Below are 18,296 nucleotides of genomic sequence, written 5' to 3'. Positions count from 1 at the left end.
AATTGAAAACAAACAAGAAATATCAATCATTTCCCCAAAAGATTTGGTATCCAACACTGACCCATACACACGTACCAAAACCACTAGTTTTTTTACAAAATTTTAAATATTTATTATGCTTCTGTTCCTAAATATAAGATGTTTAGGTAAAAACACACATATTAACAAAACTATTTTTTGTCTAGAAAATATCATTAAAACTATAAATTAATGGTATTCAACCAATTACAAAATAAACTATTAAAATATGATTGGGTACACAGTTTTTAATAAAGTAAAAGTTACTTAGAAAAATAAAAAAATTTTATATATTGGAACATCAATTCTGTAAAACATCATATTTTTAGGAACAGATAGAGTATTTTTTTTAAACTAATTTGTAAATTAATTAGTTCTAATATTGAATATTATTTTTTTCATTTTCTTATGATGGAATATGTCCATGTGTTTATTGTGGACGAATTTATTGTTGGTACCACTAATCTCCTCACCAGTTTTCTTCCTCTGCCCGTTCCTCTTAACTTTATTTCTCTCTCTATATATTTTTTTCAAATAATCCATCTTTCTTGTATATAATTTATATAAGCAGATTTGTTTCGTACATTGATTTTGTCAGAACTACAGAAACTGTTAACCCCAACACCGTCTGGGATCTGCAAGTTTCAGTAATAAAAAGTTCAAATGGAAGGATTAGCAATCAGAGCATCGCGACCGTCCATCATCTGCTCTCTTCCAGGTCTCGACGTCGGTTCTCAGCGACTGCCTCTAAGTGACGGTTTCCTCAGGCTCCCAACGTCATCATATGCTGCAGATAAGCCAAAACTAGTCGCGAAGTCTGCTTCTTTACATCCGATCTCCGCCGTTAATGTCTCTGCTCAAGCTTCCCTCACCGCCGATTTTCCCGCCCTTTCAGGTATTCTTTCACTTTAAAGACTCTCCTCAAATTGCTAAACCTAAGATGTTTTGTCTGAAAATGTCACAATTGTTGTTCTGTTTTTCTTGGTAGAGACGAATGTGAAAGAAGAGAGAATCAACGGAGACAAAAATAAGCCAGAGAACATCGTGTGGCACGAGAGTTCCATTTGCAGATGCGACCGACAACAACTTCTTCAACAGAAGGGTTGTGTCATTTGGATCACTGGTCTCAGCGGCTCAGGGAAAAGCACTGTTGCTTGTGCCTTAAGTAAAGCTCTGTTCGAAAGAGGCAAACTTACTTACACACTTGACGGAGACAATGTACGTCATGGTCTTAACCGGGACCTCACTTTCAAAGCTGAGGATCGTACCGAAAACATACGCAGGATCGGTACAATCATTTTTCTTTTTTTGTTTCCAAAAATTATCAATAACTAATTGATCATGGTTGAAGGAATGATATTGAACTTCAGGTGAGGTGGCAAAGCTGTTTGCTGACGTTGGCGTCATTTGTATAGCAAGTTTGATTTCTCCTTACCGGAGAGACAGAGATGAGTGCCGGTCGTTGTTACCCGAGGGAGATTTCGTGGAGGTGCTTATCGTCCGATCCTTTTTTTTTATTTTTATTCATTTAATTTCATAAAATAGACGATATATATAGTATATTGATCATATTACGTATGATTAAATTGTTGTTAGGTTTTCATGGATGTTCCTCTGTCTGTGTGCGAGTCAAGAGATCCAAAGGGGTTGTACAAGCTCGCACGTGCCGGCAAAATCAAAGGTATTACATTTCAAACGGAGGGAATAATAACATTATTAAATACTTGCTGTTAGGTATAAAATGGATGTGGTTTTGAGATTGTAGTAGTAGTAGTAGTAAAAGATAAATACTGATTTTTTTTCTTGATTCAGGCTTTACTGGAATCGATGATCCTTACGAGGCGCCACTGAACTGCGAGGTTCGTAATATTTATTCTCCGTGATGTAGTCGAAGAATTTGATACGTAAATTTCTAAAATAGTATTGATGTATCTTCGTATATTTTTTACAGGTTGTTCTGAAACACACGGGAGATGACGATTCTTGTTCACCACGTCAGATGGCTGAACATATCATCTCCTACTTGCAAAACAAAGGGTACCTTGAGGGATAAGTCAACTCTAAAAAATCAAAGACAAAAAAAAAACCCCGCAATTTGTTGAATTTAATTAGGTTTTATAAATGGTTAAATGGCTGGTTCCCTTAGAAGCTTGAGACTTGATACAACGTCGTACGTCTTTCTTCGTCATACTATCATTTGTTCTTGAATTGCATCTATGTTTACCTCGGACCGAGAGAAAGGGACAACAAATATTATTTATATTTCTAATAGCAATTAGTTAGTTAATTAAGAGCTGTATTTTGATTAATGTTATCGATTAAGTTGTATAATGTGTATTAATAAAACGCTCTTCGTTGTTAATTTATCTTAAATTGCCAATTAAAATATGTAATTTGAACTCAACCCGCTAATCAACACATGACAAGCTTAAGTTAGTTAATGGTTGATTGATATATAGTAGTTCTTAAGACTTCATATGTTTAATTATATACAGTAGAACCTCTATAAATTAATAATGTTGGGACTTTAGAATTTTATTAATTTATAAAGATATTAATTTACAAAAGTTTTTTTTATTTTTATTTTTTTTATTTTAAGATATATTTATTCTAAGATAAGAAAAATATTTGGTTTTAGTGTATAAACATTAATTGTTATTCTTGAAATTTTACATTTATATTATTTTATTATATTATTCGGTGTATATAATATACATTGCATAGAACTTAAATGTGGTTTTAAACATAATATTATTAAATCTCATAAAAAATATTAAGTGTTAAGAATATATAAAGATAATTCCATTGTGAATATAAAACATTTAATATAATAATAAGTTCTTACTTATATAAAATATGTTCACATACAAATTATTAATTTATAATTTTAATGGGATCATATGTTTACATAGAATTTTCTAAAAATATAGTATCTTATTATTTTATTGATTTGTGTCAAATTTTGAACCGATCCAAGTTGAGACTGGCAAAATTTATTAATTTATAGATATTATTAATTTATCGAGTATTAATTTATAGATGTTCTATTGTATTATTATTCAGGTGAAACCGTAAAACTTTTAAAACCATAATTTTTTAAAATGTGTTTGTTACATCAAAACATTATTTAGCATCTAGCCAAAAACCAAATGGACTAATAGAATCATGTAAGAATAAATGGTCGAAAATACCAAACAAAATCAAAATCTTCACATAAACTCCTTAAAAATCATATAATAACTAGATTGAACTAATGATGATGGCATCGACTGATTGTGTGTGTGTGTGTTGCATTTAAGGTTATTTGTTTTACAAAAAGATATGATCAAAATTACACGTATATACAAAAATAATTAAAAGTAATGATGGTTTTGATAAATTAATAGTTTAAAGTATTATATAAAAATATGAAAGATTATTCTAAATATGTAATATACACATTCTTATGTTTCAAACAATCAACATCAAGCAAGTCTAAATCTCATATTGAATGGTTGTTAATATTAGTTTTTAGTTGTTGATAATAAACATCAAAAGAGATTATTATATTTTGAACATTAATATGAAGAGACATTGATATGTATATTCTACGTACTGATATGAACAATTTCGTCACTCAATTCAAACATTTATTTACTAAGTAACTTACATTACATACAGCTATAGATTCTTTGGAACTAGCGTATAACTTTGGGTTTTAATGTACGAAACGTGAATTATCTTCTTTTTTTTTTTAAAGGCTAAAACGTGAATTATCTTGTTTCAGCGTTATGGGATTAGAATGTAAATCTTGCTTGGAGGGATAGATTTACGACAATGATAATAATATATCTTACATAAAAGACAATAATAATATTACCAAATTAATAATCATGAAACAAAGTAAACAAAAGAAGAAGTTAGTTCAACCCAAATTAAAAGGTGACCAGAAGTTCTATATTTAAAAAATCAAATTATGGGCTGGAGTGTCCGTCCCTGGATTCGAGTCTTGGCTACTGCGGAATTTACATATGGGCTGCAGCATCCGAAACCGAAGACTGTTACACGGTGAACCACCTAGTGACCTTCGGGTCCATGCTCACTTCGGTCTCTAGTCTGGACCACTACGGAGGGACCATGATATTCGGTTAGCTAAAAAAAGTAAACAAAAGAAGAAGTCAGTTCAACCCAAATTAAAAGGTGACCAGAAGTTCTATATTTAAAAATTCAAATTATGGTGGAGTTTGTGAAATTTGACAGGTGAGGTTCGACGGATGGCGCACGTTTTTCTTAAGTTCCTGCATGCATTTACACAACTAAGTACACGTATATACACACAAATATGAAATAACTACCTTGGTTGTTGGCAAGGACATGGCGAAAATAATCCACGATAAAATTACAGAAACATGTATTTATATTTTTTTTCAATACATGTACTTATATATTATACAAAGTTCTACAGATTGATAATTCAGTTAGCACTATTTATACAAGTGGGTCTAGCGCCGCTCTCCCGAATAGTTTTATCAGAATAGTGTATTGGATTCAATTATAGAATTCAATATAAAGATTTGTGGATTAATTCTATCAAACCCTAAAATTGAGAATATTAGACAGGTGGTCATGTTTGAGAATATTAGACGTAGAATCTTATCCACAATTTGATACTATATGTGCCGAAATTGACTACTCAGACCTGTTAGAAATAGATAAATGGGTTCAATTTATTGAACACAAACTACAAGAATATTGAACTGGTCTTGGTAAAACTTCATTGATTATAGTTATATTTTATATTGGGTATTTTAGCTGAATATCTATCAATCTATACAACCATGTCAGTAATTAGGTTACGGACTCACTGATTATAATCATGAGTTTAAAATAATATTTATCTAACTCTCATGTTAAGGGATTAACTCCGGTTTCTTAGCCGGGATTTTTAACTCATGATTTGATATTTTTTTATTACATTTTTCAGCTAAAAACGACTCTTAGAGCGACTGCAACGGAGGTCCAAGTGTGATCCTTAGGCGTAATCCTTAGGTTAGTGACAATATAATAATATTAATTATCCAACTTAAGCTAAGGATTGACCCGTCGCGAAGGGTTTTAAGGATTTGATCCTTGTGTACGTGTCATGCGTTGAGTGGGCCGGTGTCGTTCGTGTTGCGTTGGGTCAAAAATGGTTAACTCATTTTCGACCGACCGCGTAGAAAAAAAGGGGCTCTCGAGAGAAAGGCGACAGGAAGGGCGATTCCTCTCCGTGTGCTTTACGAAGGTAGATCTTCCCGTTTTCTTCTTGATTCCTCTGATTTTTCGATTCACACCACGTTATCTTCTTGCTTTGTCTCAATCTGGTTGGGTTATGGGGTTTGAATCGTTTTCGTTTAACGATTAGGGTTATGGGGTTAAAATTAGGGTTTCAAAACGATTTGGGTATAAAATGATTTGGGGAGAGGGGTTTTAAGCTGGTTCAATCGATATGTTCTCTGTTTCGTTGCTCGTTGATTCCGTTTGAGTAGCTCGTTGATTTCTTTAATTTATAATTCCGTTTGAGTAGGTGGTTGATTCCGTTTGAGTAGCTCGTTGATTCCGTTTGATTAGCTCGTTGATTCCGGAAAGAGTAGCTCGTTGATTCCGTTTGAGTAGTTCGTTGATTCCGTTAGAGTAGCTCGTTAATATTTAGTTTTTGCTGATGATTATATGCTTTGTACTGGGGTTTTTGGTTGAATTCAAACCGCTAACTAATTTGTTTTTAAGCTCGTTCACTCTTCTTTTAACTTTCTTTTATTATATCTCGTTGAAATCGTTTTGTGATGATGATTATTGTTGTCTAGCTATGTTCTTACTTAATTTCTTTCAGGTTATCGAAAATGGGACAAGATTACAGCTATAGTCAGCCCTCTTCATCATCAGAGTCTCTAGACATAACCTCCCTTCTTGAAGCCGAATGTCAGATTTACGCGGATGAAGCTGACAGTAGCTACTGCAATTCATTGCCGGTTCAGTACCCACGTCAACCAGAGGCTGATGATGGAATTCCCACGACATGTTACTGTGGAGCTCAGCCTGTTCTCGGATGCTCTTACACGTCTCAAAACCCATACAGAAGATACTTTACATGCGACAATTCTGATGATGGAGACTGCCACGTTTGGAAATGGTGGGAAGTGGCAGTAATGGAGGAGATGATGGAGTTTCAGAGACAACTTAGGGATCTTAAGGTCCAAGGTTATGAGAGTGAGCAGAAGGTCCTTCACCTTGAGAAGACGGTACATGAGCTTTCCAAGAACAAATCAGGAGTTAAGCTAACGGTATGTCTGTTAGTTTTAATAGGTTTCCTGTTATTGATTGTGCGAGGCAAGTTCTCTCCTCTGTTTCATTGTATTTTCTTGAATTTTGATGAAAACTTTTAATGTTGTATCTCATGTTTTTTTGCAGGAATCATTGGAAAGGTTTCAAAGGAGAGTGTCGGTCCTCGGGATTTTCTGTAATAAGGTATGATATTTTTTAAAAAGTTAGTACTCTTGTTGTGTTTGAAATGAACTTTAGTTTGCTTGTAACTTGCTATCTGCTCTGATTTGAGTTGCTTTAATTACTTAGTTAGGAATTAATTCCGCCTTGCTTTGGTGTTAAATGATAGTTATTTGCTTTCCATCTACCCAACTGCTCTGATTGGATAGGCTTTAATTAGTAGGAAGTTAGCTTACTTAAGGGTCTTTGTCGGTAGAATAATGTCTCACACCAACTTGTAAACATGGCTAACACTTCCGGGTATGTAAACCTACTAACTAGTCAAATCCCCATTGACCTTGAATCACCCGAAGCTAATTGGTTCGGTAGCCAAGTTCCCGATGAGTCTGGTATGAAGGAGAGGAGGAAATGGACTCTCACAGATGATAAAATCCTTATTGGTGCGTGGCTTAACACCAGTAAGGACCCTGTGGTGAGCACTGAACAGAAAGCTGATGCTTTCTGGAACCGTATCGTTGACTACTACAATGCAAGCCCTCTCCTGGTGGATACTATACCGAGGAAGCTTCGTCCTTGCAAGCAGCGGTGGGCTCGGATAAACGAGCAAGTATCCAAGTTTGCTGGATGCTATGACGGGGCTTTGAGAGAGCAGAGAAGTGGGCAAAATGATGATGATATCATGAAAGCGGCTTTAGACATTTTCTTCATTAATAACGGCTACAAGTTCGTCCTGGATCACTGCTGGAGGGAGTTGAGGCATGACCAGAAATGGTGCGCAACTCATACGGCTAAGGACGGTGGAAAGGAGAAGCGGAAACCACCTTTGGAGGGTGATAGAGAAGAAGGGGGAGACGGAGAACCAGAGGGTAGACCTCCCGGGGTAAAGGCTGCCAAAGCCAGATGTAAGAAGAAGAAGAGTGCTAGGGAGGAGGAGTTGACGAAGCTAGAGGCTGTTTTAGCAACCAAAGAAAAGATCTCTAGACATAAACTCCTAGATCGTTTACTCGCGAAAACAGAGCCACTCTCAGACATGGAGACTACTCTAAAACTCAAACTAATGTCGGAAATGTTGTGATTTATTAGTCTTGATTGTAGGTATTAATTTTGTTTTGTGAAGTTGGGACTTTTAAATTGTTTTCTATCGTACTAACTATTGTCTTATTTGATGTGTCAGGTCCGTGAAGGCATGTGAACCAAGTCACGGGTGCATTGGGAGGTCTGAAAGTCTTTTGGTCGTTAGCGGATGTGAAGCAAGTCACGGAATCTTCTGTTCAAGTCTAGTATTATAAGTAGTTGTCTTTGTTGCTCCACTTTGAAAACTTGTATCCTTTTGGTGCTTTATCTTTGTTAAAGAAGTAGAAGCAGTAGTTGTTTCCTCTTCGTTGTATCCTCTTCGTAGAAGAAGAAGAAGTACTTGTATCCTCTTGGTAGCTTCTCTTTGTATCCACCCTCGGTATTAGGTAACACTTATCACTCTTGGTGCTTAATCTTTCTGAACGTTAAAGTACCATGTGTTGCATTTTATGTTAAACTGAAACATGTGTTGCATTTTATGTTAAACTGAAACATGTGTTGCATTTCATGGTTCGTTCGATTTTGTTATAATCTTTCTGAACGTGAAAGTACCATGAAAATGAAAGAGAGTAAATAAAAGGAGACCAGAAACATGTGTTGCATTCTATAATCTTTCTGAACGTTAGTAGGCTTAATCTATCGGAACGTCAAACAATCAGTGGTTTAGGACAGTTATTCATATTCGTATAGTTTCCTTCTCTTATAAGATTATTAAAAGGAGACCAGAAAAGCATTTCGAAAATTTATAGAATTTACTAATTTTTTAAAAAATTACTAAAATTTAAGTAAAACGAACATATGAAGCAGTATAGAATTTACTAATTTGTATAAAAATTACTAAAATTTAAGTAACCAATACGTATAATTTTGGTTTCAAGTAGGGATAAGATGTCATCATCCTCATCCGAAAACGTCAATGAAAGATTGGACGAAATTGTCGACGAAATTGTTGATGATACATACAATGACATTGTGGAGTCCCAACCCAATAAGCAGAAGAGGCGTGCTTATGTAGAGCGAAACCGTGAAGTAGGACACGACCGTTTGTGGAATGACTACTTCAGCGAACATTCAACATTCTCGGCCCATTTATTCAGACGCCGGTTCCGCATGAGTAAGGATTTATTCTTGCGTATAGTGGTGACCCTCTCAGAGAACATTCGATTCTTTACACAAAGAAGAGATGCAACCGGGAGGTCTGGTCTTTCTCCACTACAAAAATGTACGGCGGCTATTCGTCAACTAGCTTACGGTTCAGCGGCTGACGCTGCAGACGAATATCTTCGACTTGGTGAAAGCACGGCTCTTTCATGTTTACACCATTTCACTGACGGAATAATACAATTATTCGGAAATGAGTATCTACGAAGGCCCACAGCAGAGGATCTTCAACGGTTGCTGGATATTGAAGAGAAACGCGGGTTTCCTGGGATGGTTGGAAGCATTGACTGCATGCACTGGGAATGGAAGAATTGCCCAATCGCTTGGAAAGGACAGTACGCACGTGGCTCGGGAAAACCAACAATTGTCTTAGAGGCTGTGGCTTCACAAGATCTTTGGATTTGGCACGCTTTCTTCGGTCCACCAGGTACTTTAAACGATATTAATGTCTTGGATAGGTCTCCTGTTTTTGATGACATTTTCGAAGGCCGAGCTCCCACGGTAGAGTATGTGGTCAACAGACACAACTATAACTTGGCCTACTATCTCACTGACGGTATCTATCCCAAATGGGCAACATTTATCCAATCTATCACAAGTCCTCAAGGCCCTAAGGCAGAATTAATTTCTAAAAAACAAGAAGCAACCCGGAAAGATGTGGAAAGGGCTTTTGGAGTATTGCAATCTCGATTTGCGATTGTGAAGAACCCGACTCTTTCATTGGACAAACAGAAGATTGGGAAGATTATGAGAGCATGTATTATACTACACAATATGATAGTCGAAAATGAACGAGATGGTTACATTCGGTACGATGATTATGAATTTGAAGAAGAAGACGGCCCAAGAAGTTCACGGGTCGGTAACGACATGCCTACAAATATCCATAATATTCTCGGCATCCGGAATGATGTTCACGATACCCAGGCACATCATCGATTGAAATATGATTTAATAGAAAATATTTGGAACAAATTTGGTGATTCATAATCATGTTGTATTTTTAAATTTAATAATCTTAATTATTTATAAGACCTCATGTTGTATCTTTATATTTTATCATCTTTTTATTTAGACATGTTTTATTAAAATTTTCTTATCTAAATTTTTTTTTTTTTAAATAATATATTTATATACCTAAGGACTCCGGAATGGGACTCAACATTGGACTCACCATTTCGATTTGGATCCTTCACTATTCAAACAAAAACAAAAAAAAATTAATATTTAACTAGCTAAGGACTCCGCAATGAGACTCACCATTGCGGATGCTCTTATATGTCTTATTTAAAAGACGGTTCTTAGTTTTTCTTAGTTAAAATCTAAGAAAAGTTAAGAACCGCCTTTTACCGGAAATTAAAAAATCCAGAGACAGAGGTTAGTCATGGTCTAACTGATCTTAGTTACTACTACGGTACTACCACCTTGAGATTTTTAGGTCACATCACAGTAGTGGACCTTAAATGGTGTCGCAACATGGAAACTACTAGCGGGGACCAAAAATAACGAAAGAATATTGACTAAGTTAGTAAAGCAACCATTTGAATCTTCCCACATTGATTCCAACTTTCACGAGGGTTTTTGGCAGGTGAAGTGGTGAACTCTTTCCAAAACAATACCCTATTGAATGGCTTTTTATATATTTGGCAAACCAATAGGCTTCTTACATCACTGTACACGCTACAAAACTAATGGCACACATCAGTTTTATTGAAGAGGGGGAAAAACTAAAAAGTTGGGTTCAGCTTAGAAAAATATATGTAACACTGTTTCTCAAAGAAAAAAATATATGTAAAACAACCTTGGTCGGTTTTTATTTGTGAATTAACACGATTAGTCAATATAAATATATGGACCAGATTATTTAGCTTATCGATTTGTACTAGTGTCATCATAACTATATCAGGTTATCACCATTCAATTTTCAAATTCGCGTATGTGTGTTCATTAATAAACGAATGAACCATAAGCTTCTAGGATCTAACTATTATTATAAGTTCGATAACTTATGTCACAGTTTGGTTCTGTTTAGGAGTTACATATATAACTCCAGCTCCTCAAATAATATCACAGAGGAATAATATATAACTTTAAGACTCACCTTGTTGTTCGACTGGTTTTTAGTTGCACATATAACACGAGGAAGTTTGGCAGGTCACCAATAAAAACAGTTAGAATATTTAAAATTCCCATCCAAAACTTTATAATTAAACAAACATTTTCTGATAAAATATAGACATTTGGAACTGTTAGAATCGTAATAATTTTCAAAAAATGGTGGTAGTACTCAAGATGGACCCGACTTACACCGCCCACCATTTTCCTCACCCCTTCCTATTTTCCAACACATACAGGGTATAATGGTCATTCATAGAAACCAAAATCATATAAATAGGAAGTTGCGGCCCTAATCCATGCAGAGAGAACAAGAAACAGAACAAGCTTTTATTCTTCTTCTTTTCTCTCTCTTTATCCTCTGCCCAAAAACATGAACACTTTTACCTCAAACTCTTCGGATCTTACTTCCACTACTAGGCAAACATGGTCGTTCAGCAACATGTATCTCCTCACGACTCTTCAAGCCTTTGTGGCTATAACCTTAGTGATGCTTCTCAAGAAAATGATCACTAATCCTAATAAAAAGAAATTGTATCTCCCACCTGGACCTACCGGATGGCCCATCATCGGCATGATTCCAGCAATGCTAAAGAGCCGTCCAGTTTTCCGGTGGCTCCACAGCATCATGAAGCAGCTAAACACTGAGATAGCATGCGTGAGGTTAGGAAACACTAACGTAATCACCGTCACATGCCCTAAGATAGCACGTGAGATACTCAAGCAACAAGACGCTCTCTTCGCCTCAAGACCTATGACTTACGCGCAAAACGTCCTCTCTAACGGATACAAAACCTGCGTGATCACTCCGTTCGGGGAACAATTCAAGAAAATGAGGAAAGTCGTGATGACGGAACTCGTTTGTCCGGCGAGACACAGATGGCTTCATCAGAAGAGGGCGGAAGAAAACGACCATTTAACCGCATGGGTATACAACATGGTTAAGAACTCGGGCTCAGTCGATTTCCGGTTTGTGACAAGGCATTACTGCGGAAATGCTATCAAAAAACTTATGTTCGGGACAAGAACGTTTTCTGAAAACACTGCAGCGGACGGTGGACCAACCGCCGAGGATATCGATCATATGGAAGCTATGTTTGAAGCATTAGGGTTTACGTTTGCTTTTTGTATATCTGATTATCTACCTATGCTCACGGGACTTGATCTTAACGGTCACGAGAAGATCATGAGAGATTCAAGTGCTATTATGGACAAGTATCACGATCCTATCATTGATGGAAGGATCAAAATGTGGAAAGAAGGAAAGAGAACTCAAATAGAGGATTTTCTAGATATTTTCATTTCGATCAAAGATGAAGAAGGCAACCCATTGCTTACCGCTGATGAAATCAAACCCACTATTAAGGTAATAATCACGTTACATATTTTTTTTTTATATATAACACAAAGTTGCAATCAGAAAATACTTCTTAAAATACCATTTTATGTTTTTTTTGATAAAAATACCATTAAATGTTTCTTTTTTAATTATATATATATATATCAAATTTTACATTTTATATATTTACGTTACATAAATATTTTTGATTCTATCCATTTTTGTTAGACTTCTAATAACTAAAAAGTTATAGAAAATAACATTATTTTGGCCAAACCCCACAAAAACAAACTTTATGCAAATTGATTCTTAGTTGCAATATATTTATTTAGTGTATTTTTTTTTTCAAAGAACGAATAACTGCTACTAGTATTTTTCATGCAATATTGTATTTATTTACATGATAAAGAACCCCATTAACTAAAAAAACTTGTTTATTTATGATCATTAGGAGCTTGTAATGGCGGCGCCAGACAATCCATCAAACGCCGTAGAATGGGCCATGGCGGAGATGGTAAACAAACCTGAGATACTCCGTAAGGCAATGGAAGAAATAGACAGAGTGGTCGGAAAAGAAAGAATTGTCCAAGAATCCGACATCCCAAAACTAAACTACGTCAAAGCTATTCTCCGTGAAGCTTTCCGTCTCCATCCTGTCGCCGCCTTTAACCTCCCACACGTGGCACTTTCCGACACAACCGTCGCCGGATATCACATCCCTAAGGGAAGTCAAGTACTTCTCAGCCGATATGGGCTGGGCCGTAACCCAAAAGTTTGGGCCGACCCACTTAGCTTTAAACCGGAGAGACACCTCAATGAATGCTCAGAAGTTACTTTGACGGAGAACGATCTCCGTTTTATCTCGTTTAGCACCGGGAAAAGAGGTTGTGCTGCTCCGGCTTTAGGTACAGCGTTGACTACGATGATGCTCGCAAGACTTCTTCAAGGTTTCACTTGGAAGCTACCGGAGAATGAAACACGTGTTGAGTTGATGGAGTCTAGTTATGATATGTTTTTGGCTAAACCGTTGGTTATGGTAGGTGAATTGAGATTGCCGGAGCATCTTTACCCGACGGTGAAGTAGAAACCACGCGTATATATTTTTATATAGCTTCATGTACTTATATAACCACTAAGTTTGGTCAATATCTCCGGTTACCAGAAGATAATCGGTTAATTTGTGAACAAACTTTTGTTTGGTTTTGGTTCCTTTGGAGACAATACTTGAATTGTGTCTCCTTGCCTTTTTTTTTTTTTTCCAATAAAATTTGTTCTTTCTATAATAACTATCTAATAATTTACATTTATTTAAAATAAACATGTACTATTTGATAAATTTTAAAAACATTGGTGTTAAAAAAACAATTGGTGTTCTCTCTGAAAGTAAAATATAATTCCAATATAGTCTGCTTTTTTATTTAAATAAAAATAGGGAGGAATAAGCGAAGTTATATATTTCAGAAAATTCTCATTATTCTAGGCCCATTGGAATAACGCAATGCTAATGTTGAAACGAGCCTGTCTCTTGTTCTTTAAGTTTAAGACTTTAAGCTTCATTGATTATCATTTTAGAGTGATTTTCTGTTATCAGAGATTGAACCTTAGAATCTCTGCGTAAACACAACGCTCTTATCATCAAAGGAGGAAGTACTGAAAACAATGCCGATTAAATATTTAGCAGAGCAATACACAATTCATTAGTATTTTCTTTAGAACAATACATAGTTTTGTTATAAAAAAATGTTAAACAATTTGTTCATACAAAACAATATATATTGCCAAGTGGTTTCCTGGACTTAAACCGCTAAATTTCAAAAATATCTGCCGGCCACACACCTACCTGTAACCAACATATTAAAAACTACTAGTCGACCACGACCACTTTCTTTTGGCTACTCTCTCAGACACTACTGACTGCTCTGAAAATTCAATCACGTAATAAGAATAAGAAAAAGATACCACACATCTTTTTTTCTAGAATCGCATTCACTGTACAAGCAAAAAAAAAAACCTCAATCACATAACCTTTTTTTGTTTGCTTCTGAAAGGTAAGCGAATCATAACATGTCACGCAATCACTATCAATTTAAAACTGGTTTCTTAAAAATAATTGTTTAATCACTTCCTTTCTTTTTTTTGTACTTCGATGTGTAGATTCTGTCTCTTTCTCTCTGCAACTCTCACAACACACAAGACAAGAGAGAAGAGAATCAATGGCTAGTTGCTTCAGCTACGTATCTTGCCGTAACAAATGTTACCAGTACAGCTTCTCTCGCGCCGGTCTCCGATCATCAACCTCCGATCTCGGCGACGGCACCGTTGTCCACTGCTGGGTCCCGCAGACTCACGTCGACGCCAAGCCCACGCTCCTCCTCCTCCACGGGATCGGAGCCAACGCCATGTGGCAGTGGGATCGGTTCATCGACCGGTTTATCCCCCGGTTCAACGTCTACGTGCCGGACCTCATCTTCTTCGGCGACTCGCACACGACTCGCCCCGACCGGTCCGAGTCGTTCCAGGCGAGCTGCGTCATGAAGGTGATGGACGCTCACGGCGTTGGGACCATGACGGTTGCTGGCCTCAGCTACGGAGGGTTCGTGGCCTACTCAATGGCGGCGCAGTTTAAGGAGAGGATAGATCGGGTGGTGCTAATATGCGCCGGGGTTGCTCTGGAGGAGAAAGACGTGGAGGATGGGATATTTAAAGTGAAGAGCGCGGATGAGGCGGCAAACGTGTTGTTTCCTCAGTCTCCGTCGATGCTCCGGCGACTTCTCCAGTTATCTTTCTACAAACCTCCGGTTTGGATCCCTTCTTGCTTTGCCATGGACTACATTCATGTAAGTTTCCATAAATGTTCACTTACATTTTGGATACTTTGAAATGGTAATTATCCATTGTTTAGTTGTTAATTATAGATCCTGTGTGAAATAAAACTTTAGTCTCATTTTCATGGCCGGTCCTTGAGATTACCAGGGAAATGTTTTTTGGTAAAAGGTTATATAAAAACCCTATTTAGTTTCAAACCCTACAAGACTAATATAGTAGCTTTCTTTGTTGAAAGGTGATGTGTAGAGATTATCTTCTAGAAAGAAAAGAACTTGTGGAAGCTCTACATAAAGGTAGAAGATTCGCTGATCTTCCCAAGATAGCACAGGTCTCTCATCTATCAATGCATCTTCAAATCTTGGTCTAATTTATCTCTATAATCACTGAATGTTCTAATTTATAGCCTACATTGATGATATGGGGAGAGGAAGATCAAGTATTCCCAGTGGAATTAGCACACAGATTGAAGAGGTTAGCCTATCTCATTCACCAAACCATCATTTACACACTTATATGATTAATTGCTTCCTTGTTCTTGGTTTCAGACATTTGGGGGAAAACAGAGCACAACTAGTGTTACTAAAGAAAACAGGACATGCGATTAATGAAGAGAGACCAAAGGAGATGTACAAACACATGAAGTCTTTTCTTTGCACAGACGCAATGATTCGTCCTAATGACAATGCTAAGAGACTCATGTTAACAAGCTTGATATCTCCTGTCAAGATCAACAAGTGACGTTATTGAAGGCCGCTCATCTTCTCCCTTAATCATGTCACCGAAGTGTTTTATTATCTCTGTTACTGTTAAGACATTGCTTCTTGTCGGAACTAAGAATACTTTTATATCAAGAAAGTAAAAAGATCGTCCTATAGTCTTTTACAAGGACGAGACTTGGGTTCACACCTTCTAAACCAATTAAAATGCCATGTAAGATTAAGCAAAAAAAAAAATTAGAGAAAAAAAAGAAAAACAGTTGAAAAAATAAAAGACATCGGCTTCTTCTTCTCCATCTCCACATAAAAGATATAAAGCTTCAAATACAATTATATACCCTAAATCCAAACCAAAACTGTAAACCCTAAACTCAAACTCAATTATAAACTCTAAACCTAAATTCAGTTGTAAACTCTAATCCCAAACCTAATACATCTAAATAAAGTTTAGAGTTTACGATTTGGGTTTAGAATTTAGGATTTAGAAATTGATGCAGATTATTGTTTATCTATCTCATACGAGAACATGATTTGATTGGATTTTGAGAAGATAAAGTCGAAATTAGATTTGAAAGCACATAATTGGAGACTTAAACTTGACAAATAAAGCTTCATATCTTCTCTGTGAAGATGAAGAAGAAAGAGGCAGAGGCAATAGAGATCGCATTCTCTTCTTTGACAACAACGTCTTTTATATATTTCACATATTTTCCTTGTTTTTTTTTTAATTTTATTTTCTTTTTAACTAATCCTACATGGTATTTTAATTGGTTCAACAAGTTGAGGTGAATTTAAGAGTTCACCACAGGGGGTGAACCCAAGTTTTATTCTTTTTACCAGGTTTCAGGGTTTCTAAGCTTAGATTAAGCCACCTGATGCTTGTCTAATTGTATTTTTCTATTTAAAATCTTAATTTATTTGAAGATTGTTATGTTTCCTTTAATTTGAGTTTGAACTCGTAATTAAACCGATATAGTTGATACTTGATTAATTAAACAGGTAACCAGCCCACCTCTCCTGTTTTCTTTAGTAGCACTAGTTGAAAATGTAAGTCAAATCTAAGGTTATGGGTTCTGTTATTTTAAAATATAATTTCAAATCTATTGTTATTAGTTCTATGATTTAAAAACAGATCGTAGAATCATGTGTTATTCAATAACACAAATTTGTTTAAGGATTTGATTTAGATGTGAATTTGAGTGGATTTATAAATAAGTTTAAGAGTAAAATACAAATAAGCAAATATTGAGTAAAACCATGTTATTTTGATTGGATTTAATTATTTATAATTAATTTTTATATTTTTGTGCTCTAATAAATGCCAGTTAACAGTAACTGTATTTTTTTGTTGAGATTCCGGCAAGTAAAACGGTGGCTGTAATAAAAGAGAAAGTGGTCGAGTTTTGTTATTGAAACACGAAGAAATAAAACATGTCTTTCATACAAACATAGTGAATTCCTGTGATTCAAATAATAGAAACAATAACATATCAAGAAGAAACACTATCATCAAATGAAACAAAAAAAAAATTGTATGTTGTCAAACTTAGCAATGTGTTCACGATTGTTTTTACAGGTTCTTAAACTCTTTTTTTTTTGATAACCGAATGTCCTAATCCCACCGTGGTGGTCCAGACTAGAGACCGAATCCTTTAGCGGTGCGGACGCACACCCGAGAGTGGGTCATGGCCAGGCAACGGTTTTCGGTCTCGAGCGCCAGAACAAGTCCAGATGTAAATTACCTGGTGGCCAGTGAGAGTCGAACCTGGGGCCGTACTTACAACTACAAACTGTTTACCACCAGACTAACTCGTCCTGGTTTTTTAAACTCCTTTTGAAAATTTATTTTTGTTAAGGGACCTTTTGTCAAGTTTATACATTCACAAACATAAATCCAGAATTTCCTCAATAACAAAAAAAACATCAAAAGAAAAAAAAGAAATATACGTAGCATAAAGATGATGAATTAGATGTTGTATTACTTACTGGTGCTATTAATTTTCTGTTGGAGTATATGCTTGAAGAGGCATAACTAGAACTTTAATTGCAAATCTATATTATTGATTCTGGAAATCTATTTGTTTGATTTTAAAATCAACAGATTTGTCAAAAAACTATTTTCATCTAATTTTTAGGTGCAGTCATAATTTTCTTTAAAGACCAAAAACTTAAAATATTTTTTGAAACTAATTTTTAATTTTATGAAAATTAAACATTCTGAGATCATAAGATTTTCATCATTTTTTTGTTTGTAACTATTCTATAGGCACTTATTACGGATCACTCTTGTTCATAAATCATTCCTAAAAATAAAAATGAAACCTCTTTATATATTACATACAGTCAGATGATTTAAGACAACTAAGGACCTGACTGGTTCAAACGCAGCGGTTGCGGTTGCGGTTGCGGGCGTTTGCGGATGCGGGTGGTTGCGGTTTCTAACGGTTTTAAGAGATTTGTACGACTGGTTCTGCGGTTAGAAATTGGTGCGTTTGCGGGATACTTATGACTGGTTAACTACTAGATACAGCAGCGGTTAAATAATAAATTAACAATATTTACATTTTATATAATTATAAAAATATCAA

The 18,296-nt window shown here is 35.7% G+C and overlaps 6 protein-coding genes across 7 annotated transcripts; all 6 read left to right on the top strand.

The window, feature by feature from the left end:
- Positions 1-473: 473 nt before the first annotated feature.
- On the top strand, positions 474-2,384 carry LOC106441275 (adenylyl-sulfate kinase 2, chloroplastic). 2 transcript variants are annotated; one of them, XM_048767528.1, is made up of 7 exons: positions 506-856; positions 890-913; positions 1,007-1,306; positions 1,389-1,507; positions 1,615-1,699; positions 1,831-1,877; positions 1,970-2,384. In XM_048767528.1, the coding sequence occupies exons 1-7, from the start codon at positions 682-684 to the stop codon at positions 2,069-2,071; spliced, it is 852 nt and encodes a 283-aa protein (XP_048623485.1). In that variant the 5' UTR covers positions 506-681; the 3' UTR covers positions 2,072-2,384. The 2 variants fall into 2 exon arrangements, with proteins under 2 accessions (XP_013738563.1, XP_048623485.1); XM_013883109.3 differs by having other exon boundaries at positions 474-913.
- A 3,160-nt stretch (positions 2,385-5,544) lies between these two features.
- LOC111214524 lies at positions 5,545-6,507 on the top strand. Its single transcript, XM_048777134.1, has 2 exons — positions 5,545-6,317; positions 6,445-6,507. Exons 1-2 carry the CDS (start codon positions 5,877-5,879, stop codon positions 6,505-6,507), a joined length of 504 nt encoding a protein of 167 aa, XP_048633091.1. The 5' UTR covers positions 5,545-5,876.
- A 253-nt stretch (positions 6,508-6,760) lies between these two features.
- On the top strand, positions 6,761-7,552 carry LOC106442940 (glutathione S-transferase T3-like). Its single transcript, XM_013884560.1, has one exon. The coding sequence runs from the start codon at positions 6,761-6,763 to the stop codon at positions 7,550-7,552; it is 792 nt and encodes a 263-aa protein (XP_013740014.1).
- Positions 7,553-8,439: 887 nt separating this feature from the next.
- LOC106442941 (putative nuclease HARBI1) lies at positions 8,440-10,218 on the top strand. Its single transcript, XM_048777133.1, has 2 exons — positions 8,440-9,469; positions 10,151-10,218. Exons 1-2 carry the CDS (start codon positions 8,440-8,442, stop codon positions 10,216-10,218), a joined length of 1,098 nt encoding a protein of 365 aa, XP_048633090.1.
- An 899-nt stretch (positions 10,219-11,117) lies between these two features.
- Positions 11,118-13,419, top strand: LOC106441279 (cytochrome P450 79B1). The gene is made up of 2 exons (XM_013883112.3): positions 11,118-12,193; positions 12,618-13,419. The coding sequence occupies exons 1-2, from the start codon at positions 11,201-11,203 to the stop codon at positions 13,248-13,250; spliced, it is 1,626 nt and encodes a 541-aa protein (XP_013738566.1). The 5' UTR covers positions 11,118-11,200; the 3' UTR covers positions 13,251-13,419.
- An 866-nt stretch (positions 13,420-14,285) lies between these two features.
- Positions 14,286-15,895, top strand: LOC106441280 (lipase 3-like). The gene is made up of 4 exons (XM_013883113.3): positions 14,286-15,003; positions 15,228-15,320; positions 15,396-15,463; positions 15,538-15,895. The coding sequence occupies exons 1-4, from the start codon at positions 14,380-14,382 to the stop codon at positions 15,728-15,730; spliced, it is 978 nt and encodes a 325-aa protein (XP_013738567.2). The 5' UTR covers positions 14,286-14,379; the 3' UTR covers positions 15,731-15,895.
- Positions 15,896-18,296: the final 2,401 nt, after the last annotated feature.

Source organism: Brassica napus, chromosome A3, assembly GCF_020379485.1.
Source record: "Brassica napus cultivar Da-Ae chromosome A3, Da-Ae, whole genome shotgun sequence".
Taxonomy (NCBI): Eukaryota; Viridiplantae; Streptophyta; class Magnoliopsida; order Brassicales; family Brassicaceae; genus Brassica; species Brassica napus.
Note: the sequence above shows the minus strand (reverse complement) of the source record. Positions and strands in the feature narration are given on the sequence as shown.

Coding starts and splice junctions, on each gene's coding strand:
- LOC106441275 (XM_013883109.3), top strand. CDS start 682: ATGGAAGGATTAGCAATCAGAGCATCGCGACCGTCCATCATCTGCTCT. Junction 1,307..1,388: donor CGAAAACATACGCAGGATCG/GTACAATCATTT, acceptor ATTGAACTTCAG/GTGAGGTGGCAAAGCTGTTT. Junction 1,700..1,830: donor ACGTGCCGGCAAAATCAAAG/GTATTACATTTC, acceptor TTCTTGATTCAG/GCTTTACTGGAATCGATGAT.
- LOC111214524 (XM_048777134.1), top strand. CDS start 5,877: ATGGGACAAGATTACAGCTATAGTCAGCCCTCTTCATCATCAGAGTCT. Junction 6,318..6,444: donor AATCAGGAGTTAAGCTAACG/GTATGTCTGTTA, acceptor GTTTTTTTGCAG/GAATCATTGGAAAGGTTTCA.
- LOC106442940 (XM_013884560.1), top strand. CDS start 6,761: ATGGCTAACACTTCCGGGTATGTAAACCTACTAACTAGTCAAATCCCC.
- LOC106442941 (XM_048777133.1), top strand. CDS start 8,440: ATGTCATCATCCTCATCCGAAAACGTCAATGAAAGATTGGACGAAATT. Junction 9,470..10,150: donor TGGGAAGATTATGAGAGCAT/GTATTATACTAC, acceptor TGAGATTTTTAG/GTCACATCACAGTAGTGGAC.
- LOC106441279 (XM_013883112.3), top strand. CDS start 11,201: ATGAACACTTTTACCTCAAACTCTTCGGATCTTACTTCCACTACTAGG. Junction 12,194..12,617: donor AAATCAAACCCACTATTAAG/GTAATAATCACG, acceptor TATGATCATTAG/GAGCTTGTAATGGCGGCGCC.
- LOC106441280 (XM_013883113.3), top strand. CDS start 14,380: ATGGCTAGTTGCTTCAGCTACGTATCTTGCCGTAACAAATGTTACCAG. Junction 15,004..15,227: donor TTGCCATGGACTACATTCAT/GTAAGTTTCCAT, acceptor CTTTGTTGAAAG/GTGATGTGTAGAGATTATCT. Junction 15,321..15,395: donor ATCTTCCCAAGATAGCACAG/GTCTCTCATCTA, acceptor TCTAATTTATAG/CCTACATTGATGATATGGGG.